Source organism: Suncus etruscus, chromosome 6 (genome assembly GCF_024139225.1).
Source record: "Suncus etruscus isolate mSunEtr1 chromosome 6, mSunEtr1.pri.cur, whole genome shotgun sequence".
Taxonomy (NCBI): domain Eukaryota; kingdom Metazoa; phylum Chordata; class Mammalia; order Eulipotyphla; family Soricidae; genus Suncus; species Suncus etruscus.
In genome coordinates, this window is record NC_064853.1 from 49,926,168 (window position 1) to 49,950,754 (window position 24,587).

The 24,587-nt window shown below is 42.9% G+C and overlaps 1 protein-coding gene across 2 annotated transcripts in view; it reads right to left on the reverse strand.

The window, feature by feature from the left end:
• The window catches only part of WDTC1 (WD and tetratricopeptide repeats 1), a 70,979-nt gene that overhangs the window by 36,021 nt on the left and 10,371 nt on the right, over positions 1-24,587 (reverse strand). For both annotated transcript variants that reach the window (XM_049774724.1, XM_049774722.1), the window contains exons 2-3: positions 9,697-9,844; positions 7,792-7,875 (exon numbers count right to left, since the gene is read on the reverse strand). In XM_049774724.1, the coding sequence (XP_049630681.1) occupies positions 7,792-7,875; positions 9,697-9,744 (132 nt within the window). In that variant the 5' untranslated portion in view covers positions 9,745-9,844. The remainder of the gene's footprint in view (positions 1-7,791; positions 7,876-9,696; positions 9,845-24,587) is intronic.

The following is a 24,587-nucleotide window of genomic DNA, read 5'->3' on the forward strand; positions in this document are numbered from 1 at the left end:
CCAGGAGCATCACTGGGTGTGGTCCAAAAAAAAAAGTTACTTCCCTTTCCTTTCACACCTTATTGTCTGTCTTCCACTCCCTAGATATAGCAAAATTCATTTTTTGTTTGTTTGTTTTTGGGCCACACTCAGTGAAGCTCAGGGGTTACTCCTGGCTATGCGCTCAGACATTGCTCCTGGTTTAGGAGACCAAACCGAGGTTCGTCCTGCGTCAGCCACTTGGCAAGGCAAATGCCCAATAGCTGTGCTACCACTCTGCCCCCAAATTTCATTAGTTTTTGCTTGCAAAAAATATATAACTAAGGGGCCAGAGCAGTGGCGCAGCAGTAAGGCATTTGCCTTGCATGTGGCTGACCTAGGACAAACTGCAGTTTGATACCCCGGCATCCCATATGATCCTCCAAGCCAGGAGCGATTTCTGAGTGCATAGCCACAAGTAACCCCTGTTGGTTTTTAGGCCACACCTGGCGAATTCAGGGGTTACTCCTGGCTCTGTGCTCAGCAATTGCTTCTGGCAGGTACAGGGGACCATATGGGATGTTAGGATTTGAACCACCATCTGTTCGAATTAGCTGTGTGCAAGGCAAACACCCTACCGCTGTGCTATTTCTCTGACTTCAATATGTAACTAAATTCTTATTCTCATCTGCTATACCAAATTGGCAAAAATAATATTAAAATTGCCATTGTCTTTAAACATGAAAATGATATTCAATTTCACTCAGATGGCCCCAAAATCAAACCCCCCCAAAAGAAGAAAAAGCCAAATTAATAGCATATCTTATCATAGCTACGTAATACAGTACTATGCAGTTGTGAAAAAGAACTCTAGAAATTGATATGAGTAGCTTCAATGATATGAATGATAAGTTAAAAAATAATTACTGAGGGGCCAGCAAGGTGGTGCTAGAGGTAAGGTGTCTGCCTTGCAAGCGCTAGCCAAGGAAGGACCATGGTTAGATCCCCCGGCGTCCCATATGGACCCCCAAGCCAGGGGCAATTTCTGAGCGCTTAGCCAGGAGTAACCCCTGAGCATCAAATAAGTGTGGCCCGAAAAACCAAAAAAAAAAAAAAATTACTGAGGGGCTGGAAAGATAGCATGGAGGTAAGGCGTTTTCCTTGCATGCAGAAGGATGGTAGTTCGAATCCCGGCTTCCCAGATAGTTCCCTGAGCCTGCTAGGAGTGATTTCTGAGTGTAGAGCCAGGAGTAACCCCTGAGCACTGCCGGGTGTGACCCAAAAAACAAAATTATATTTTCAAGTTTACTTTTCTCAATTCATTCTTTTAGAACTAAATACAATTAACTTTTTCTAATTTAAAAATGTTCTTCAGGGGCCAGAGAGATAGCATGGAGGTAGGGCATTTGCCTTGCATACAGAAGGATGGTGGTTCGAATCCCGGCATCCCATATGTTCCCTAAACCCGCCAGAAGTGATTTCTGAGCATAGAGCCAGGAGTAGCCCCTGAACGCTGCCAGCTGTAACCGAAAAAAAAAAAAAAAAAAAAAAAAAAACAAAAGAAAAAAAAGAAAAAATGTTCTTCACTGATGCCAAATATCTAACTGTCCATGGTCCTACTTTTTATTTTCCCTTTGTTTTTGGGCCACACCTACAGTCAGGGGTCACACCTGGCTCTGAGCTCAGAAATTACTCCTGGCAGGCTTGGGGGACCATATGGGATGCCGGGGGCAGAACCTGGGTTGGCTTCATGTAAGGCAAATGCCCTAGCCACTACGCTATTGCTCCACCCCTTCTTTTCCTTTTCACTGGTATATTGAGAGCAGTCTACTATTTAAAGGTTAGTTTCGTTACCTATTTTAATTTTCAAGTTTTCTTTCTAAAAATTTTCTCACTTCTTAGTAATTCAGTGACTCTGACTTCTATGACTCCTGACAAGGTTAACAGAATGACTTCATAGCCCTAAATCTATGGCCAATTCTAGTTCTTATCTTACTTCACTCCTGGTAGTATTTGAAAGTCTGGCCACTTCCTCTTCAATGAAACTCTTCTTCCTGGTTCTGTAGTATCATCCTGTTTTCCTTCCTACTTTCCTAGTTGGTCTTATTTGTTCATGTAGGCTTTCTTCCCACGCTTTGCACTACTAACAAGCAATCACAATGCACTTCATTGCCTCATTGTATAAGCTGCTGCCAAGTCAACACCTCCAGAGTAAATCCCTATCCTTTGCTCAAACCAAAACACCACTCCCACTTCTCTGGATAGCATTAAACAATACATGACTACATACAGCTCTAGAACAACCTTAATGAAGCTCATCATCTTTCCTTCAAATTTACTCCTTCTTCAATGTTCCCTAAGTCAGCAAGAGAGAATTCATTTATATTTTAAGTTTTGGGCCATTCCTAGAAGTTTACTTCTGGCAATTCTTGCGGATCATATGGGGTACTAGGGATTGAACCCAGGTTCAATCAGCTACATGCAAGGGAAATCCTTACTTGCTGTACTATCTCTCCAATTCCAGTAAATGATACTCTCTTCAAGCAAGAAAGCTTACTTTTTTTGTTTTGTTTTTGGGCCACACCCGGTGATGCTCAGGGGTTACTCCTGGCTATGCACTCAGATAACGCTCCTGGCTTGGGGGACCATATGGGATGCCGGGGATTGAACTGAGGTCCATCCTGGATCAGCCGCGCACAAGGCAAATGCCCTACCACTGCGCTATTGCTCCAGCCCCAAGAAAGTTTACTTTTATCCTTGACAGCCCTCTTTTCCTAATTTTCAGACACCAGGCATTTTAATTCTACCTTGAATTATTCTATTCTTGAATTCTAATTCAAGCATTTTAATTCTACCTATTAAGTTTTTCAGACTGACTGACTTATTTCTAACTAAATGACTATCCTTTTAGTTTCAGGAAGCCATTGCCTCTTCCTGAGTCTGGAAGATAGCCATACTCTTTTCAATGGTCTGGCTGTCTTCAGGTGATGACTTTTGGATTTGGGGCTACACTTGGTGATGTTCTTGGGTTATTCCTGGCTCTGCACTCAGAAATTACTGCTGGTGGTGCTCAGGGGAACATATGGTATGCAGAGGATCAAATCGGGGCTGACTATGTGCAAGGAAAGTGCCCTCTACCTGCTAAACTATCTCTCCAGTCCCTTGTCTTGGTTTAATCATTGGCAATCTTGGGGCCAGAGCAGTGGCGCAAGCGGTAGGGCCTTTGCCTTGTATACCCTGACCTAGGACGGACCACGGTTCGATTCCCCAGTATCCCATATGGTCCCAAGCCAGGAGTGATTTCTGAGCTCATAGCCAGGAGTAATCCCTGAGAGTCACTGGTTGTGGCCCAAAAACCAAAAACCCCAAAAACATTGGCAATTTTCTGTTTGAAATCAAGATTAATTTTTTAAAAGTTTAACTATGATCACACTGTGACTCTCCAGTGGCCCTAGGAAAAAAAAACCTGACAGTCTTCATAAATTTACAGTGTCCATTTATTATGAACATCCTACTCACATCTGCCTCATCTGTAATCTTTTGTCCACTTGGATCCTGTGACCATCTGTTCTCTTGAACTGAGAATACTACTCATTTTTTACTTCCTGCATATGCTATTCCTCTTGCCTAATGCATTTTTCCTTCCTATCTCCACTGCCCCCTCACCCCAATCTAGGTAGCTCCTTCCGTGCATCTTTCCAGTATCAACCTGACTACATTCTTAAGAAGTCAAGCTGATATTTCTTTGGCCCATCTGTCTCGCTTGCTTGTGAAATTTATCACAGTAATGAAGGACATATGGGAAGAAGAGATTTGGTATGGGAAAAGAACAAATATTAAGCATTATATTTGAATTAAGAATGAAGGGGGGGGGGGCCGGGCAGTGGCGCTGGAGGTAAGGTGTCTGCCTTGCCTGCGCTGGCCTAGGACGGACCGCGGTTCGATCCCCCGGCATCCCATATGGTCCCACAAGCCAGGAGCGACTTCTGAGCACATAGCCAGGAGTAACCCCTGAGCGTCACCGGGTGTGGCCCAAAAAAAACCAAAAAAAAAAAAAAAAAAAAAAAAGAATGAAGGGGGGGAATAAAAAAAATGAAGGGAAATAAATTGGTAGACTCTACATGGCAGGTAATTTTGGTGCTATTTATTAAAATGACTGAAGTGGGTGGAGAGATAGTTCAACAGGCTGGTTTGCATGTAGGAGGCTGCTTGTGATCCCCAACAGTGCAATAAGAATGGAGCAACTCCTGAGCACTGCTAAATGTGGTCTAAAAAACAAAAATCAAAGTACATTACAGAAGCACATACTTTCTGACCTACTGATCATATTAAGCACTAATACTACTAAATGCTACTCAGTATTTATCCTGTATATTCCTTCAGCGTCTAAGGCTTTTTTTTCTTTTCTTTTTTTTTTTTGGTTTTTGGGTTACGCCCGGCAGTGCTCAGGGATTACTCCTCGCTCTGTGCTCAGAAATCACTCCTGGCAGGCTTGGGGGGACCATATGGGATGCCAGGATTCGAGCCACTGTCCTTCAGCGTCTAAGGCAAACACCCTACTGCTTTACTATCTCTCCAACCCTATCCTATATATTCCTATATGTACCACTGAGTGTGACCCAAAAATCAAAAAAAAACCAAAAGAATAAGCCTCACCACTGGTAAGGCCAGAAATCTTAAATATATATAAATAAATAAAATTTATATAAATAAAATTTAAGAAAGTCAGTGCATATATTTTACATTTATAATTATTTCATGGCTTCATCATTTTTATATGCCATAATTAATGGAGGCTGTATCTATTGATAGACTTAGATTATTAACAACCTTTTTTTTTTTTTTTTTTTTTTTGATTTTTGGGCCACACCCGTCGGTGCTCAGGGGTTACTCCTGGCTGTGTGCTCAAAAATAGCTCCTGGCAGGCACGGGGGACCATATGGGACACCGGGATTCGAACCAACCACCTTTGGTCCTGGATCGGCTGCTTGTAAGGCAAACGCCACTGTGCTATCTCTCCGGGCCCTTATTAACAATCTTGTATATGTGTAAGTTATGTCTTGCAACATCATTTGGCACATATAGGAATCTACAGGATAAGGAGAGATAGTGAAGTGGTAGGGCATTTGCCTTAGACGCTGAAGGACAGTGGCTCGAATCACGGCATCCCACATGGTCCCCCGAGCCTGCCAGGAGCGATTTATGAACGCAGTGCCAGGAGTAACCCCTGAGCACTGCCGGGTGTAACTCAAGAACCAAAAAAAGAAAAAAAAAACTTGGGGCCCCCAAGTGTAACCCTGGAGGACCCTGAGCACTGCAGGGCTGAACAGAACAGCATTCCCAGGTCATACCCAAAGATGCTCAGGAGTAACTCCTGACTCTATGCTCAGAACTTACTCCTGGCAGTGCACAAGGGACCATATAGGATATTGGGGATTGAGCCTGGGTTGGCTGTGTGCAAGGCAAGCATCCCTACCCACTGTATCATCTCTCCAACCCAAGTTAAAATTACTACTTTTTTTTTGTTTTGGGGCCACACCCTGTGATGCTCAGGGTTACTCCTGGCTATGCGCTCAGAAATCACTCCTGGCTTGGGGACCATATCGGACGCCTGGGGATAGAACTGCGGTCCGTCCTAGGTCAGAGATGTGCAAGGCCTTACCACTGCACTACCGCTCCAGTCCCCACATTTTTTTTTGGTTTTTGGGTCACACCCAGTGACCCTCAGGGGTTACTCCTGGCTATGTGCTCAGAAATCGCTCCTGGCTTGGGGGACCATATGGGATGTCAGGGGATCGAACTGTGGTCCGTCCTAGGCTAGCATGTGCAAGGCAGATGCCTTACCACTTGCATCACCGCTCTGACCCCCCAAATTATTTTTATATTAAAATTTCTTTCTTTTTTTTGGGGGGGTTGGTTTTTGGGTCACACCTGGTAATGCTCAGGGATTACTCCTTATTTAAGCACCATATGTACCTCAACCTTCACCAGTACACATTTTCTGCCACCAATGCCCCCAATTTCCATCTCTCTTGCCCTACATTGAAATTTCTTTTTTTTTTACTACCAATACATTACATCAGTAAGTCTTAAAGTACTAGAAAGTTATTCAACTTCGGTAAGAAATACAAGTTTGCTTAAATTCTCCACAACCCCTGCTTAAAATTTCTTAGCAACATGGATCAGAGTGATAATACAGCAGGTAGGGCGTATGCACATAACAAACCCGGGTTCGATCCCCATCATCCCACATGTTCCCTCAAGCACCACCAGGAGTGATTGCTGAGTGGAGAGCTAGGAGTAACTTCGGAGTACCACTGGATGTGGCTCAAAAACATATACAAAACAAAAAAATTTTCCTGGCAATAAAAACTGTCAGTGTTTCTTCTAAAATAACAGCTCACTCATTTACTATTAATTTTTTCCTCCTTCCATTCCTTTGATATTAGGGTAAAGCCAGGGATTACTTGAGGCTTCATGTATGCAAGGCAGGTGCCCTTCCACTAAACCAAGCAAAGTACCTAACCCCTCACTTCATTTATTTTTCAGAAAATATCTGCTAGTCACATTTGACTGACCAGTTTCCGTCTCTGAGCCATTCTTTCAAACAATGTTTCATCAAAAATTTTGACTTACTGAGTTTGCAACTTCACAAGTGGTTTCCTTAAAACAAACATCAGTCTTTAGTATACAACAGTAGTACATTATGGTTACTTTCCATCCCATTACACAAAGTATTAAAAGCATATACTTTAGGGGTCAGAGAGAGAGTGCAGGGTAAGGTGTCTGCCTTGCACCCAGCTGACCTGGGACAGACACAGGTTTGATTCCTAGCATCCCATATGGTCCCCAGAGCCTGCTAGGAGTGATTTCTGAGTGTATAGCCAGAAGGTACCCTGAATGCTGCAGGGTGTGCCCACCCCCCAAAAAAGAGACATGTACTTTAAGGTTAAAGTTCAGTAAAACTGGTCATTTTTATTGCTTCATATCAGTTGTTCTAGCTGGCCCCATAGAGTTTACTTTTGTTTGTTTGTTTGTTTTTTTGGGTCACACCCAGCAGCGCTCAGGCTTACTCCTGGCTCTAAGCTCAGAAATTGCTCCAGGCAGGCTTGGGGGACTATATGGGATACCAGGATTCAAACCACCGGGAGCACCAGGAAATGCCGTTCCTCCAAGCTATCTCTCCGCCCTCTCCCTTTTTTTAACTGCTTAACATTCTATCTTTCTATTCACCTGGGAGGAAAGTTTTAAATAATTTCTATGACCTTTGAAACACACACATACACATAAATTTCCATCTCCTTTGCATCCTATATGGTTCCCTAAGCACTGATAGAAACGACTCCTGAGCACAGAGCCAGGAGTAATCCCTGAACACTGCTGGGTGTGCCCCCAAACAACCCCCCCCCCCAAAGAGAAATCTTCAGACTTTTTCCCATAATCAGAGCTCTCCCTTAATTAGGAATACGTATCAACTATTGATATGTCTGCAAAGCTATCTAAGAACTTCCAAACTCAGATGTCTAACCCAATTCTCTTTCACATTGCCTTTATGGGAGTGCAAGCTGAAAATTCGCCCTAACATCACGTTGTTCTTGGTATCCTTAGGGAAACAAATGACAGCGTACAAATCAACTTTGCAAAATGTCACCAAACAGGAAGAAATAATTTGGGAGGAGGCATAACTCAAAGAGGTAAATTCCAGGAATGATCTGCAGAAATATAAGCAAACTTGTTTATACTTTGAGTAATGGCTTAGAGGATTCTCTGCAAGCAGAGAATAGAGAGTCAGCCATGTGCATCTAAGCTAGTAGCATACTGGTCTCTCCTTACCTGCAGCTCTGCTTCTAGGCCCAGCCGCCGGATAAAAGGGTCAGTGACATGGTAGCGCCGTTCAAAGCTCAGGGCACCCTGCTCCTAGAGGACAAAACAAATCAGTTTCATTGATTCGGTTCAACATTACTTAATAAATGCCACTATATAGCCAGCTTTATGCTGGATACCACAGGAGCTAGAAGTGATAGCAAGAGGGATGGAGCTATAGTACAGCAGGTAGGGTGTTTGCCTTGCACGTGGCAGACCCAGGTTTGATCTCCAGCATTCATAAAGTCCGCTAATTCCCAAGTGTAAAGCCAGGAGTAATCGCTGAGCACTGCAGGGTATGGCCCCCAAACAAAACAAAAAACAAAATAATAGCAAAAAATTGGTTTGTAGGATATACTACAGTATATAATCTACACTGACATAGATTAGATTAATATTAGAAATGCATAACTAATCACAGTTAATTACAAATTATACTGGGAAAAAACAAACAGTAAATGTTCTCATACTCTTCATTAGAGTCATGTTCTTCATGAGTCTAATAAAGTAATAAAAAAAAGGGTCTAGAGATAGTACAGTTGGTAAGGCACTTCACTTTAATGCACCCCAGCACTGCATATTGTTCCTTTAAGCACCTCTAAGAGTGACCCGAGTGCCAGGAATAAACCCCGAGCACCACTATGTGTGGCTCCAAAACAAAAACAAAAGCCCAAACCCACAAATAAGCAAGGCTCCGTATAGATTCAGGTTTGCAGGAGAAATACATTAAACATGTGGCTCAGGTACAGACACACACTCAATCTTCCTTTAATGTGAACACAGTCACTTAGTATTATTTATTGAAAAATGTCTTATAAAAAAACACCTGCTTGTGCTTAGGGACTACTTTCTATCACTTTGCCATCTGGAGACTTTCCCCAGCTCTGTGTTTGGGGTCACTCTGAATAATGCTTAAGAGACCATGTGATGCTGAGGTTCAACCCAGGCCTCCTGCATGCAAGACTTATGCTCCAGTCTGAGCTTTCTCTCCAACTCTTTAAGGTATTTCTAATTATAATATTATAATAATTATATATTATAATATACATTATAATGTTTTTAGCACTTAATCCTTAAAAAATTCCCTTATATTTTTTTTCAGATTTTAGATCAGCCTGTAGGCAGATATTATCACTTAACAGCAGAAAACTAAGGCACATATAGGAAAACTAACCAGTTTTATAGGTAGTTAATTAGAGTAGTGATGAGATTAAATTATTGCCTCCTCCCCCATTTAAGGTTCTTCCGTAGAAACATTATCATGTCTTGGTTGAATCTTTGACATTAAAGCCTGTGCTCTGTTAATGAAGGTTTCCCCTTAACAAGCCTGGGCTACTTTGCTAAATAAACTTGAATGCTGTCATCTGTTCTTCTCATAGTATCAGTGTATTCTATGGACAAACTGAAGAGAGCAGGTGCAGGCATTGGTAGTTATATATGTACAACTCCTTAGCTCAAGTAAAATGAAGTAGCTCTATATATTTCTTCAGAAACCCCTCTCCAACACACCAAGTACTGTGCATGCCTTCACACACACACACACACACACACACACACACACACACACACACACACACACACACACACACACACACCACCATGTTAATGCACATGCACAACACTCTTTTCCCTCACCAGCCTCCATTAATCAAAAAAGGCCTAGGTACAAGGGTTTGGACTTAAGAGTCTCCATGAATTCCATGTTCTTACTTAAAAGAAAATAGGAATCAAGAGACAGTGACTTTAGTTCTGCCACTAATTACCTACATGACTTTGGGCAGTCATTGACCCTAGACCTCAATTTTTTCCACTATAAAGTGAATCTGTAGGGGAGGAAAGAATCCCATGCTCCAGCTCAGAGGTCTGACTCCTTACCTTGATCTGCCTATGGATGAGGTCTCGAGTTATGTTGACTTTTGCCATCTTCTTTTAATGAGGTCCACAGAAGTAAGCTATAGAAGGAGCTTCAGGAACCTTGAGCATTCCAACCAAGCCCAGGTCCACAAGACACACATTTAATTACCTGGGGGGGTGAGGGAGGAGAGAGAAGCATTAAACCTGAGTGGCAAGAATAAGGTATCTTCAGAGCCTTTATTCCGCAGCCTACCCATCTGCTCGATGAAATGGTTATTGCCTGTGATTTATGTCATAGTGGGCTGGCCCTGCTCCTTGAAGAGCTAAAGAATCTGTGGAATGATCTAGGGGCTGGGTGGGGGTGCAGAGACAATGACTCAGTCTCCAGGAAGGGGTTATGTGTATATTTCATCAGAAAATGGAAGGGCAGTTGAATATGAACATGAAGAGAAAAGAAAGCATATTCCGAAAATTAACAAGGCCAACATCAAGAAAGAGCTCACGGTTCCTGGAGCAATAGCCCAGCTGGTAGGGTGTTTGCTTACCCGAGTTAGATCCCTGGCATCCCATATGGTCCCCCAAGCCCATCAGGAGTAATTTCTGAGTGCAGAGCTAGGAGTAACCCAAGTGCCTCCAGGAGTGACCAAAAACTAAAAGCAAAACCAAAATAAAAATGGGTCTACTTTGGGGTTGGAGCGATAAAACACAGCAGGTAGAGCTTTTGCCTTGCATGTGACCAATCAGGTTTTATTCCAGATACTCCATATCATATAGTCAGTCCCTCAAGCCTGCCAGGAGTGATTTTTGAGTGCAGAGATAGGAGTAACCCCTGGGCACTTGTCAGGAAGGAAGGAAGGAGGGAGGGAGGAAGGGAGGAAAGATGGAAGGGAAGGAAGAAAGAAAGGGAAGTAGGGAGGGAGGATGAAAGGGAGGAAGGGAAGAAAGAAAGGGAAGGAGGGAAGGAGGATGGGAGGGAGGGAGGGAAGGAAGACGGTCATTTCATTTGTTTAGAAGCATCTGTACAAACAGTGTGAAACTTTGGGTGGAGGGGTCACATTAGTTGTGCTCAGGGCTATTCCTGGCTCTGTGATCAGGGATCACTTCTAGTCATATGTGGGGCTGGGGATAGAGCTGGAGCCAGCTGGATGCAAGGCAGGTGTTTTAATCCTTATGCCATCTCTCTGATCCCAACAGCCTGAAAGTTTTACTTAGGCATCAAAACCATGATCTTTAAGGTCAGCTCTTACAAAAACCAAATCAAGGCCTAAGCAATAGTTCCCTGAGCAACACCAGGAGTAATTACTGAGTAAAGAAAAACCCTTGTGAGCCCGGAGAGATAGCACAGCGGTGTTTGCCTTGCAAGCAGCCGATCCAGGATCAAAGGTGGTTGGTTTGAATCCCGGCATCCCATATGGTCCCCTGAGCCTGCCAGGAGCAATTTCTGAGCGTAGAGCCAGGAGTAACCCCTGAGCACTGCTGGGTGTGACCCAAAAACCAAAAGGAAAAAAAAAAAATCATGGTGACCAATGCACTGTTTTCCACTCTGTTCTATAAATTTATTCAAGGGTTGAGTGTTCTATTATATAGATTTGATTTTTGTCTTTTTAGCTTTTGTTTTGGGGCCATACCCAGCAATTATCAGGGGTTATTCCTGGCTCTCCTGGTGGTATATGGGGTATCCTATGGGGTATTGGGATCAAACTCTGGTTGGAAGCATGCAAGGCAAACACCCTACCAGCTCAAGATCCACCATGGTCATTTTTAAAAAGAAAACATAAGACTAGGAAGGTCTAGAGTGCAAGCTTTGCATGTGGGAATCCTAGGTTGAATCTACAGCATTACCTGGTTCTCCTGACCACCAGAGGTGGTCCTTGGCACAACACCCAGAATGGCCTCTAAAGAATACCAGAGGTGTAGAAAAAAAATAAACATAAAAGTTCTGTCTCCTGTTATTTATATTTAGTTCTATTTTTACCCTAGAACCACAAAGGATGTGTAGTCTCTCTTGTGAGTGTCTTTTGTGCTGTGATGATAGCTTTCAGGGCCTACCAGGGTCCCTGTCAAGCTTCTGAAATTCACAGCAAATCTTTAAAGGCTACTTCAGGATTCTCTGTCCCTGGTTTTCCATCAGCTGGCCTCCTGCAAATCACTAGCATATCAATTCAGGTGGATAAGATTCAGAGAATCGCATCTTATCCACCTGAATTGACAAGACACTATCTTATCTGAATAGATACTATTCCTTTCCTTTGGTACTTAACATACAACAAAAGGAACAAATGATAAACACTATTATTACAGACAGACACACAGTAGGACAACAAAAACTTTCTGCCTTAAGCTGGAGTGATAGCACAGCAGGTAGGGTGTTTGCCTTGCACACAAGGCCACCTGGGTTGAATCTCTAGCATCAAGACCATAAGGTCCTGAGTCTGCCAAGAGTGATTTTGAGCACAGAGCCAAGAGTAACCCCTGAGCCCTTGCCAGATGTGGCCCCAAAACAAAAGATCTTGGTGGCTTATGCTTCTATTCATTTGGAATCATAGTATCTTAGAAGTATCTTATCTTCTTAGAAGGGAAAGACAAAAAAAAACAACAACACACACACACAAAATACAAAATAATGGTCAAAGCATTCTGACCATTGAAACAGCAGCAATTCTTGTCACAATTGCCTAGAATATAGAGAAGACTTATTATAATGAAAAGTATGATAGGGGCCGGGAAGGTGGCGCTAGAGGTAAGATGTCTGCCTTGCAAGCGCTAGCCAAGGAAGGACCGCGGTTCGATCCTCCAGCGTCCCATATGGTCCCCCCAAGCCAGGGGCGATTTCTGAGTGCATAGCCAGGAGTAACCCCTGAGCGTCAAATGGGTGTGGCCCAAAAACCAAAAAAAAAAAGAAAAGTATGATAAAGAAAATGAATATATTTGGACCAGAGCAATTACACAACTGGCAAGGCTTTGCCCTTCGGGTGACCTACCTGGGCTAGATCCCTGGCACTCCATGAGCCTGCCAGGAGTAACTGCTGAGTACAGAGCCAGAAAAACCCCCTGAGTACTGCTGGGTGTTGCTCAAAAACAAAAAAGAAAATGACTATTTAGTATTAAGGGGCTAGAGAGATAGTACAGCAGGTTAAGAAACTTGTATATTGCCAGTTTTTGTTTGACCCCAGGCCACTATCAGAATGATGCCAAGTATGGGCCCAAATCAAAACAAAACAATAATCATACCAAGACCAGTTCTGTGACTTTGATTAAGTCCCTTGCTTTCTCTTTTTCTTTTTAGTTGATTAATTCACTTATTTATTTATTTTTGGGTTTTGGGCCATACCTAGCAATGTTCAGGGCTTATTCTTCATTCTACACTAATGAATTACTCCAGGTAGTACTTAGGAGGCCATTATGAGATGCCAGGAATCAAATCTAGCTGGTTACATGCAAGGCGCACATACTACCCACTATACTAACTCTCCAGCCCCCATCACTTTTTTTTTTTTTTTTTTTTTTTTGGCTTTTGAGCCACACCCAGCGATGCTTGCTCCTGGCTCTGCGCTCAGAAATTACTCCTGGCAGGCTCAGGAGACCATATGGGATGCTGGGGATCAAACCCAGGTTGGTCGTATGTAAGGCAAATACCTTCCCCCCACTGCTATTGCTCCAGCCATCACTTTTTTTTTTTAAAATAGGGGTTTTTCCTGGCAATGTGAGACCTAAAGGTACAAGCCGGACAATTTGGTGTAAGTGTGACAGTGCTGAAATGGGAGGACCACATAGTACCAGATACTGAATTTAGGGCACCAAATATGCAAGACATATATTTTACTGCTTGTGTCATTTACTCAGTACATTGATCAAATATCTCAAATGTCTACAAGGAGGCACCCATTACTGACACCAATAGGCATAAGGAGCTTTAATCAAATATGGAAGGGGCTGTTTTACCATAAGGTGGTCTATTTTAGGGGGAGGAGGCAACAATTAGAGGTACTTAAGGTACTTACTCTGCCTCTCTATTATGTGCCCAGACCACCATCATTCCTGGTGGTGCTTGGGGATTAAACCAGGGCTGGAAATGTATATGGCAAGTGCTTTAATCCCTATACTAGCTCTTCAGTTCCAATGTTTATTCTTTAGTCTCCAATATACTTTTGGGGGGTGGGGGTTTGGTGCTCAGAGGTTACTCCTGGCTCTGTGCCCAGAAATCATCCCTGACAGGCTCGGGGGACCATATGGGATGCTGAGAATGGAACCTAGGACTGTCGCGGGTCTATTCCGGGTTGCCCGCATGCAAGGCAAATGCCCTACCACTGTGCTATTGCTCTGGACCTCCAATATCCTTTTCCAAGAAAACAGCTAGAAAAAAAATAATAAAGAACTGCTAGGGGCCTGGAGAGATAGCACAGCGGCGTTTGCCTTGCTAGCAGCCGATCCAGGACCAAAGGTGGTTGGTTCGAATCCCAGTGTCCCATATGGTCCCCCGTGCCTGCCAGGAGCTATTTCTGAGCAGACAGCCAGGAATAACCCCTGAACAACGCCGGGTGTGGCCCAAAAACCAAAAAAAAAAAAAAAAAAAAAAAAAGAACTGCTAGAAAGAAAAAATAACATTTTATTGAAAACTACAAGAAAGAAAAACATAAATATTTTATTGAATCAAATTTGAAGAAATATAATTTGTTTTGATAGTGAATAAGAATTATGAAATATTGGGGCCAGAGAGATGGTATGGAGGTAGGGTGTTTGCCTTGCATGCAGAATAACAGTAGTTAGAGTCCTGGCATCCCATATGGTTCCCCGAGCCTGCCAGGAGCAATTTCTGAGCATAGAGCCAGGAGTAACCCCTGAGCATTGCTAGGTATGACCCAAAAACCAAAACAAAATTAAAAAATGAATTGTCAAATATTAATCTTTATTACTTTTTTAAATTACAATTTTAATTTTTTTTATTTTTAATGTTGGGTCACACCTAGCAATGTTCAGGAGTTACTGCTGGCTTTGTGCTCAGAAATTACTTTTGACAGTGCTTGGGAGGCTATATGGAATACCAGGGATCAAACCTGAACCTACATCAGCTGCATTTAAGGCAAATGCTCTACCTACTGCACTATCACTTCAGCTCTTACGCACAATTTACTAGAATTGTGCTGAATGCTCTATATTCCTTTAGAATCTTCTAGTTATATGCAAAGTAATATTCCAGGCCCAAGGGGATGTGATACTGAACAAAACAACACAAGACAGATTCTTTTTTTTTTGGGGGGGGTCACACCTGGCAGCGCTCAGGGGTTACTCCTGGCTCTATGCTCAGAAATCACCCCTGGCAGTCACGGGGGACCATATGGGATGCCGGGATTCGAACCACCATCCTTCTGCATGAAAGGCAAACGCCTTATCTCCATGCTATCTCGCCGGCCCCACAAGACAGATTCTTTATTCTAGAAGGGGATAAACAATATAGAAATATAACTTTGGGCCTGAGTGATAGCACAACGGTAGGGCACTTGTCTTGCACACAGACGACCCGGTACAGACTTGAGATCAAATCTTTGATTCCTGGCATCCCATATGGCCCCCTAAATCTGCCAGGAGCGATTTTTTGAATGCAGAGCCAGGAGTAACTCCTGAATTGTCAGATGTGGTCCAAAACAAAACAACAACAACAAAAAAGTATAACAACAACAACAACAACAAAAATGTATAACTTTCCAAGGGTTGGAGCGATTCTGGCATCCCATATGGTTCCCTAATTCCACCAGGAATAATTCCTTAGTGCAAAGCGAGGAGTACCTGAGCGTCTCCTGGGAATAATTTCTGAGTGCAAATCATGTTTTCACATATTTACAATAAAAATATCACCATAACAAAAAAAAGGGGGGGGGGAGAAAATATCACCATAACCCAGGCGTGATCCTTTACTGGGCAATCACTAAATCAGAGCCCAAAGAAATTGATCTGAAAGTGATTAGTTTGCTCCTTTTAAAGACTTGAGATGGGAGATGTTGTGGAATTTATAAAATTTTCTGGCTGCTTAACATTTGGGAATTCCCCATTTAATGAGACTAGAGAAGGCAGAACCCCCAATGTGAAAGAATAACAATCGAGACTAATATTCTCTTTGTGAGGCTCCCTCACAGCTAGAGTGTTGTATATAGTTTACATTATACCAACCAGACCAGGATTTTGCAACCTTTTTCCAACCTTGACCCCTTCCAACCTTGTTTCCTTCCTGGGGCTCACAGGTCTTACTATTTTAGAGGGTAATCTTGTGCCGTGTCCCCCTTCCCCTGCTATCTATACAATTTTTTACATGTGGCCCGTTGGAATACCTTGAGGGCCCACAGGGACAATATAACCCCTCCATTGTAAAATGCTGACTTTAACTGGGATACTCTGATCAAGGAGTATAAACTGGCAGCAAGGGGTGGCCCTGGTCATTGAGGTTCAGGGTAGGAATGGTATCAATGTATGTGTGGTGGTGACTGCAGTATCCTCATGGAAACTGGGGATATTATTTTTTGATTTTTGTTTTCCTTTGCTTTGTGGCCATATGTAGAGGTGCTCAGGGATTTCTTCTGGTGGGCTCAGAGGATCAAACAGGGCATTGGAGATTAAATCTGGGCCTGCTAGATGTAAAGCACCTTACCTAATGTACTATCTCTCCAGACTCTTGTCAATAAGTTTTGTTTGTTCCCAGTTTCCCCAGTTCCTTTTCTTTTTTGAGCAGGAGGGAGCACACCCGGCTGAGATCGGGGCTTATTTCTGGTTTTGCAGTCAGGGATTACTCCTAGGGGATAGTAGGCAGGACAGGTTTGAACCTGTGTATATAAAACACCTGATGTAAGTCTTTTTTTTTTTTTTTCTTTCTTGGTTTTGGGTCACACCCGCAGCACTCAGGGGTCACTCCTGGCTCTACACTCAGAAATCGCTCCTGGCGATTTGAACCACCCACCTTCTGCATGAAAGGCAAACGCCTTACCTTCATGCTATCTCTTTGGCCCCTTTTTTATTTTCATATTACTTTTTTTTTTTTTTTGGTGATGTAAGTCTTATTTTGTGGTTCTTCTTATATTTTTATCACCCAGAAGGCTGGAGTGATAGCATAGTTGTAGGGCATTTGCCTTGCATGCAGCCAACCCTGGATGGACCCAGGCTAGATCCCTAGCATCCCATATGGTCCCTGAGCCTGCCAGGAGCAATTTCTGAGCACAGAGTCAGGAGTAACCCCTGAGCACACTAGGTGTGACCCAAAAACAAAACGAAAAGAAAAAAATAAATAGGGCCCGGAGAAATAGCACTGCGGTGTTTGCCTTGCAAGCAGCCGATTCAGGACCAAAGGTGGTTGGTTCGAATCCCGGTGTCCCATATGGTCCCCCGTGCCTGCCAGGAGCTATTTCTGAGCAGACAGCCAGGAGTAACCCCTGAGCACTGCCGGGTGTGACCCAAAAACCAAAATAAATAAATAAATAAATAAATAAATAAATTTCTGATACTGAGCGATTTTTCTGAGAAGACAATGCAACTGAAACATGAATGACTTGAGATCCTCTGAGGACAGAAAACTAGAGAAAGATTGGTTCAAAGAACTTGCATGGAGTTCAAGTGGTAGGGTACATGCTGAGATTGTGAGAGGACATGAGTTTAATCCCTGACAGTACATGCTCTCCACCCCACAGCACCCCTCAGAGTAGCGCTGATACTCCTGAGAACACTACTTAATGTGAATCTTGAACTGTCAGGTCCATACCAACTAACATCACCTAAAGTAGCCCAGGTCCTCCAACTATTGCTAGGAGAGGGATAGTACCTTAAAAAAAAAAATAAGAAAAGAGGGGCCAGGGCGATAGTACTGCATATTGTTGACCCTGGTTTGATCCCCAGCATTCCATATGATTCCCTGAATACTGCCAGGAGTGATAGTGATTCCTGCCTGCAGAGACAGGAGTAACCACTAAGCACTGTTGTGGCCCCAAACCCAAAAACAACAAAAAAAAACAAGAAAAGAAAAAACACATGTCAGGCATGTGGTTCAGCATTACAGAACATACATGCCTTGCATATATGAAGCTTGAAGTTTGATTCTCAAAAGAGCCCCTACTAAAAACAAACAAACATACAAACAAATATGTCTATTAGTAAAGGATATGATTCTCACCAATTTACAAGGAAAAGATTCATGGATATTAAACAATTTTCATATTATGATACAGCTAAAAAAACTGGTGCTGGAACAGGAATTCCAGGCCAGAGCTATAGGCACATGCCTAACCAGTGTGGCATGTAACTTCTTAGATTAACAACTATATGAGAACCAACCCTGAGAACCAACTAAATTGTCACTATTTATTCATTCATTCATTTTCTTAAAAAATTACCTGAGCACCTTCAAGTATTAAGAACTATGCCAGCCATGGGGGAAAATTGAAATTAAAGACACATTATCTACACTGAAAGCAGAGTCAAAAGCAAGAGACTTTAGCAAAGGTTGGTGTGTAGCTTGGAAATACTAAAAGGATTAAGAGAAAAATAAACAGAGAAACCAGACAAGGGAAAAAAATCACTATAATTCATGTAAATGGTAAAATAGAAACTGGGAACTAAAACCAGATCAGATTGGTAGACAAAGGTTTTCAAAAAAAAAAAAGTCAGGGGGCTGGAACAATAGCACAGTGGTTAGGGTGTTTGTCTTGCTCATGGCTGACCCAGATTCAATCCCCAACATCTCTAAGGGTCTCCCGAGCCTGTCAGAAGTATAATTTCTAAGCTCAGAGCTAGGACTAACCCCTGAGCATCATTCAGTGAGGCCCCAAAACCAAACCAAACAAACAAAAATGTCAGGCCACAGAGGTAACTCCATGAGCTAGATCCATAGCACTACATGGCTCCTGAATGCTTCCAAGAGTCACCCCTGAGCATTGGGAGTAGCTCCAAACACTGCTAGTGTGGTATGCAAATGAAAACCAAAATTCAAATCCAAAATGTTGGGGCCGAAGCAATAGCATAGTGGTAGGGCATTTGCCTTGAACACGGCTGACTTGGGTTTGATCTCAGGCATCCCATATGTCCCGAGCCTGCCAGGAGTAATCTTTGAGCACATAGATGAGAGTAACCACTGAGTACTGCCAGATGTGGCCAAAAGAATATTAAATTTAACAATACTGCTATTAAGCACTTTGTTGAACATTTCTATACCCATCCTGAGAAGAAATATAATAGCATACTGGGAAATACTTCACCCTGGAATAAATCCCTTAAGATCTCCTTAAGAATAATTTCTCAGGGCCGAAGAGATAGCATGAAGGTAAGGCGTTTGCCTTTCATGTAGAGGAAGGTGGTTTGAATCCCGGCATCCCATATGGTCCCCTGTGCCTGCCAGGGGCGATTTCTGAGCATAGAGCCAGGGGTAACCCCTGAGCGCTGCCAGGTGTGGCCCAAAACCAAAAAACAACAATAAAAATTTTTTTTCTTGGGCCAGAGAGAAAGCACAGCAATAGTGTATTTGTCTAGCACACAGCTGATCCAAGTCGGACAGTGGTTTGAATTCCGACATCCCATATAGTCTCCAGTCCCTGCCAAGAGCGATTTCTGATCACAGAGCCAGAAGTAACCCCTGAGCGCCACCGGATGTGACTCCCACACACACAAAAAAACAAACCCAAAAAGGATAATTTCTCCTTAAGAAATAATTTCTTGGAGCAGAGCGATAGCACAGCAGGAGGGCATTTGCCTTGCACACAGCTGGGTGTGACCCAAAAACCACACACACAAAAAAAAGACTCAAACAGCAGCAAAGTATTTTCTACACACACACACACACACACACACACACACACACACACACACACACACACACACACACACACACACACACACCTGCTATCTAAGAAGAGGGGTGGGTAATGGTGCAATGATCAGATATTGTAATGATGGGCATGAAGTACAACACATAAAACAGGGGCTGAAGAAGAAAGCACAGCGGTAGGACATTTGCCTTGCATGCAGCTGACTCAGGACAAATGGTGGTTCGAATCCCGGCATCCCATATGGTTCCCCGAGCCTGCCTGGAGTGATTTCTGAGTGCAGAGCCAGGAGTAACCCCTGAGCACCGCCAGGGGTTACCACAACCAAACAAACAACACATAGAACAACCCGGCTCTATTATTATTATTATTATTATTATTATTATTATTATTATTATTATTATTATTTATGAGCACATAGCCAGGAGTAACCCCTGAACGTCACCAGGTGTGGCCCAAAAACCGAAAGAAAAAAAAAATCAGGTTCAAGATTGATAGATGTAACCATCTCAGCGTAGAGGTGGGGTGGGGAAACAAGCTCAATGTGTATATACCTATAATTCTATAACAAGAAGGGATTCACTAAAATGGATTCATTAGTGGACATCTTATGGAGAACAGTTATCTTTCTGAGAAGTGGAATCATTCCTTTGTTCTCTATTTTCTAATTATTATAGTGTAAAAATTATCATTTTATACTAACATATAAATAGCCATTAGAAACTAGTATTGGGGGCCGGGCGGTGGCGCAAGAGGTAAGGTGCCTGCCTTGCCTGCGCTAGCCTTGAACGAACCACAGTTCGATCCCCCGGCGTCCCATATGGTCCCCCAAGCCAGGAGCAACTTCTGAGCGCATAGCCAGGAGTAACCCCTGAGCGTAACCAGGTGTGGCCCAAAAACCAAAAAAAAAAAAAAAAAAAAAGAAACTAGTATTGGTAGGGGCCGCCGAAGAGATAGCACAGCAGCGTTTGCCTTACAAGCAGCCGACCCAGGACCTAAGGTAGTTGGTTCGAATCCCGGTGTCCCATATGGTCCCCGTGCATGCCAGGAGCTATTTCTGAGCAGATAAGCCAGGAGTAACCCCTGAGTATCGCCACGTGTGGCCCAAAAACCAAAAAGAAAAAAAAAAAAAAAAAGAAACTAGCATTGGACTGGAAGAAATGAATATGAACCAAGTATTTTTTTGCGATCTTTGAAAGGTCTTTCTTTGTTCTTAACTTTACATGTTTTTATCTCTCTGCGATAGTCTGAATCATTGTTAGGAGCACAGCTAGGGGCTCTATGGCTCTTTCTCTCTCTCTCTCTCTCTCTCTCTCTCTCTCTCTCTCTCTCTCTCTCTCTCTCTCTCTCTCCTCTCTCCTCTCTCCTTTCCTCTCCCCTCTCCTCTCTTTCTTCCTCTCCCTCAACAAAGATATAGAAAAAAATAATAGAAAAAAAAAAAAAGAACAGGGGCTGGAGATAGTATGGAGGTAAGGCGTTTGCCATTCATGCAGAAGGACGGTGGTTCGAATCCCGGCATCCCATATGGTCCCCTGTGCCTTCCAGGGGTGATTTCTGAGCATGGAGCCAGGAGCCTGAGCGCAGTCAGTTGTGACCCAAACAAACAAACAAAAACAAAAAAAAGGAAGATAAAACAAAAAGTATTTTTTTGCAGGGTGAGGATTTGGGCCACACCAAACAACAATCAGGGATTACTCCTGACTGCTCAGAAGTTACTCCTGGCAAACTCAAGGAACCAAAAGGAATGCTGGGGATTGAACCTGGGTTGGCTGGCTGCAAGGCAAGCATCCTACCAACTGTACTCTGGCCCATTGAATCAGATTTTACTATACAACAGGCTGTGTAATCTTGGGCAAAATTACCTTTTCAAGTTCATGAGTTTTCTTTTTAACTGTAGATTATATATATATATATATATATATATATATATATATATATATATATATATGTAATATATAATATATATACTTCCACATAACCTGTAGATCAGGGGTCTCAAACTCAATTTACCTGGGGGCCGCAGGAGGCAAAGTCGGGGTGATCCTTGAGTGCAAAGTCAGTAGTAAGCCTTGAACATTGGGGGGTATGACCCAAACAATTAAAACAAAACAAAACAAAAAAAGATTCCTCTAGGGCAGGGCCACAGAATGTTGCACGGAGGGCCGCAAACAGCCTGTGGGCCATGAGTTTGAGACCCCTGCTGTAGATTATAAACACTTTCACATAACATATATTGTGCTATGTTTTTTACAGTGTGTTATCTCATTTAATGTTTCAAATAATTATTGAAATTGTTTAAGAAACTTTGGGGGCCATAGAGATAGCACAGCAATAGGGCATTTGCCTTGCATGTAGCCGATTCAGGATTGATAGTGGTTTGAATCCTGGCATCCCATATGGCCCCCTGTGCCTGCCAGGAGCAATTTCTGGGCGCAGAGCCAGAAGTAGCCCCTGAGCACTGCAGGGTATGACCCAAAAACCAAAAAAAAAAAAAAAAAAAATAGAAAAGAAACCTTTGGAGCTGGAGAGACAGTACAGTAGGTGAGATATTTGCCCAAGGCTTGATCCCCAGTAATCTATTTGTTCCTCTGCATCATGCCAAGAGTGGTCCCTGAGAGCAGAGTCAGGAGTAAGCCCTGATCACTTCCAGGAGTGGCCCAACTTCCATGAGATTATATAATAAAGAATAAAAGATAAAGGCTGGAGACAAAGTACAGTGGGTAAGATGCCTGTTTGCACATTCCAAACTGGGTTCAATCCCCAGTACCCTCCAAGCACTGATACCTAAGCACTACACCAGAAATAAACCGTGAGAATCGCCTGGTATGGCACAGAAAACAAAACAAAACAAAACAAAAAATCAACAAACTTCCTTGACTATAAATATACTGAAATATTAATTGGCCATAAAAAAGGAATAAGGGGGGCTGGAAAGATAGCACAGCGGCATTTGCCTTGCAAGCAGCCAACCCAGGACCTAAGGTGGTTGGTTGGAATCCTGGTGTCCCATATGGTCCCCCGAGCCTGCCAGGAGCTATTTCTGAGCAGATAGCCAGGAGTAATCCCTGAGTGTGGCCCAAAATAAAACAAAAAAGAAAAAAAAGAAAAAAAGGATTAAGGTACTGATTCATGCTACACCTTGGATAGAAATGAAAATACGGTAGGTGAAAGCCAGGCACAAGAGGCCATTTATTACATGATTTCATTTATATAAAATACCAAGAACAGGAAGAGACAGAAAGCAGACTAGTGGTTGTTTAGGGTTGATGAAGAACTGGGCAGATAGTATACTTATAGGATATAGGTTTCTTTAGGGTGGATTAAAAAAGGTTCTGAAATCAGTGGTTATAGTTAAATAACTGAATTAGAAACTGCAGAATGGGGCTGGGAGGTGGCGCTAAAGGTAAGGTGCCTGCCTTGCCTGCGCTAGCCTTGGACGGACCGAGGTTCGATCCCCCGGTGTCCCATATGGTCCCCCAAGCCAGGAGCAACTTCTGAGTGCATAGCCAGGAGTACCCCTGAGCGTTATTGGGTGTGGCCCAAAAACTCACACAAAAAAAAAAATACAGAAACTGCAGAATGATGCACATTAACAGGATAGTTTTCTTGAGATATGAATTATAAAAGCAAAGATCTCCAATTCTTCTTTGCTCTACCTCAAGATCATATATTATGAATAGTCCTCACCTTTTCCTTTACTGTAACTTGTTACAACTGTGATCTTTTTTGTTTGTTTTTGTTTTTGTTTTTGGGCCACATCCAGTAACGCTCAGAAGTTTTTCCTGGCTTGGGGGACCATATGGGACACTGGGGGATCGAACCGTGGTCCGTCCAAGGCTAGCGCAGGCAAGGCAGACACCTTACCTCTAGCGCCACTGCCCGGCCCCACAACTGTGATCTTTCTTCCTTAAACTATAAGCATTTTGAGGGCCAGTTTCTTCATCTGTTTCATCTACTTACCCCCTATTCATTTACTGATCAGTATTTCTGAAACTTTTTTCTGACTTTAGCCCTCTTCCAACCTTGTTACTTTTCTGATGGCTCCCTCTCCTAACAGTTGGTCCCTTGGAATAAGTACACAGGGAATCCACAGGCGTCCATATTTCCCACTTGAGAAATGTTGCCTACATGGACTTAGTAGTTACTAATAAATATTTGAGTGGATCCTATCACAACTATCATCCACAAAAAGAGTATTAGATATATCAAAAATGCTATTGCTATGTACTGATATTTACTTATACATTTAGTTTTTTTTCCTATACTCAGGGCTACTCCTGGCTAGGTATTTGGGTGTTGTCCTGGGCAATGATCAGAAGAATAAGTGGGACCAGGAATCAAATCTGGAATCTCCCGTACATATGCAAAGAAGGGACCCAGAGATTTGAGCTGCTAATGTGCTGTTTTGGTTTGGTTTTGGGGTCACACCCAGCAGCACTCAGGGGTTACTCCTTGGCTCTGTGCTCATAAGTTGCTCCTGGCAGGCTCAGGGGACCAAGTGGGATGCCAGGGATCAAACCCCCAGTCTGTTCTGGATTGGCTGCATGCAAGGTAAATGCCCTACCATTGTGCTATCATTCAGGGCCCGTTGAGCTACTAATTTGAATCTTGCAATAATCATGCGCAGAAGATAAAAAACAAAAAGATATCATCACCCCCATTTATAAAAAAGAACAGAAACACCATGCTTTTCAATAGAAGGAATCACTGAACTGGAATCTAAGATCTCTTGTTCCAGGCCATACTCTAACTGGCATTGATTCTGAGCCAGACACCTACCATCTGTGATAAAAGAGGTATGCTCTGAGCTGATCCACAAAATCCTTCCTAATGCCACTCTCCCATGGATATAGGGATACTAGGTAGCAGATATAGGGATACTAAAGGAAGATGAATCCCAAGTCACTTGTATTCTTTCCCCTAGAGGTGCTACCTCCCACTGCAAAGGGTTGTCCTCAGTCCAGGTGAGAATTGACCCCTTTCAACATCCTGAATTATGCAAAAGATATAAGCAACTTTCCTTTCTATTTGTTGTGGCTCTCCTACTGGTGCAATTCTAAAAAAGATAAATATACTTCTATGCATAAACATCAGGGGCAGGAGTGATAGTATAGTGGA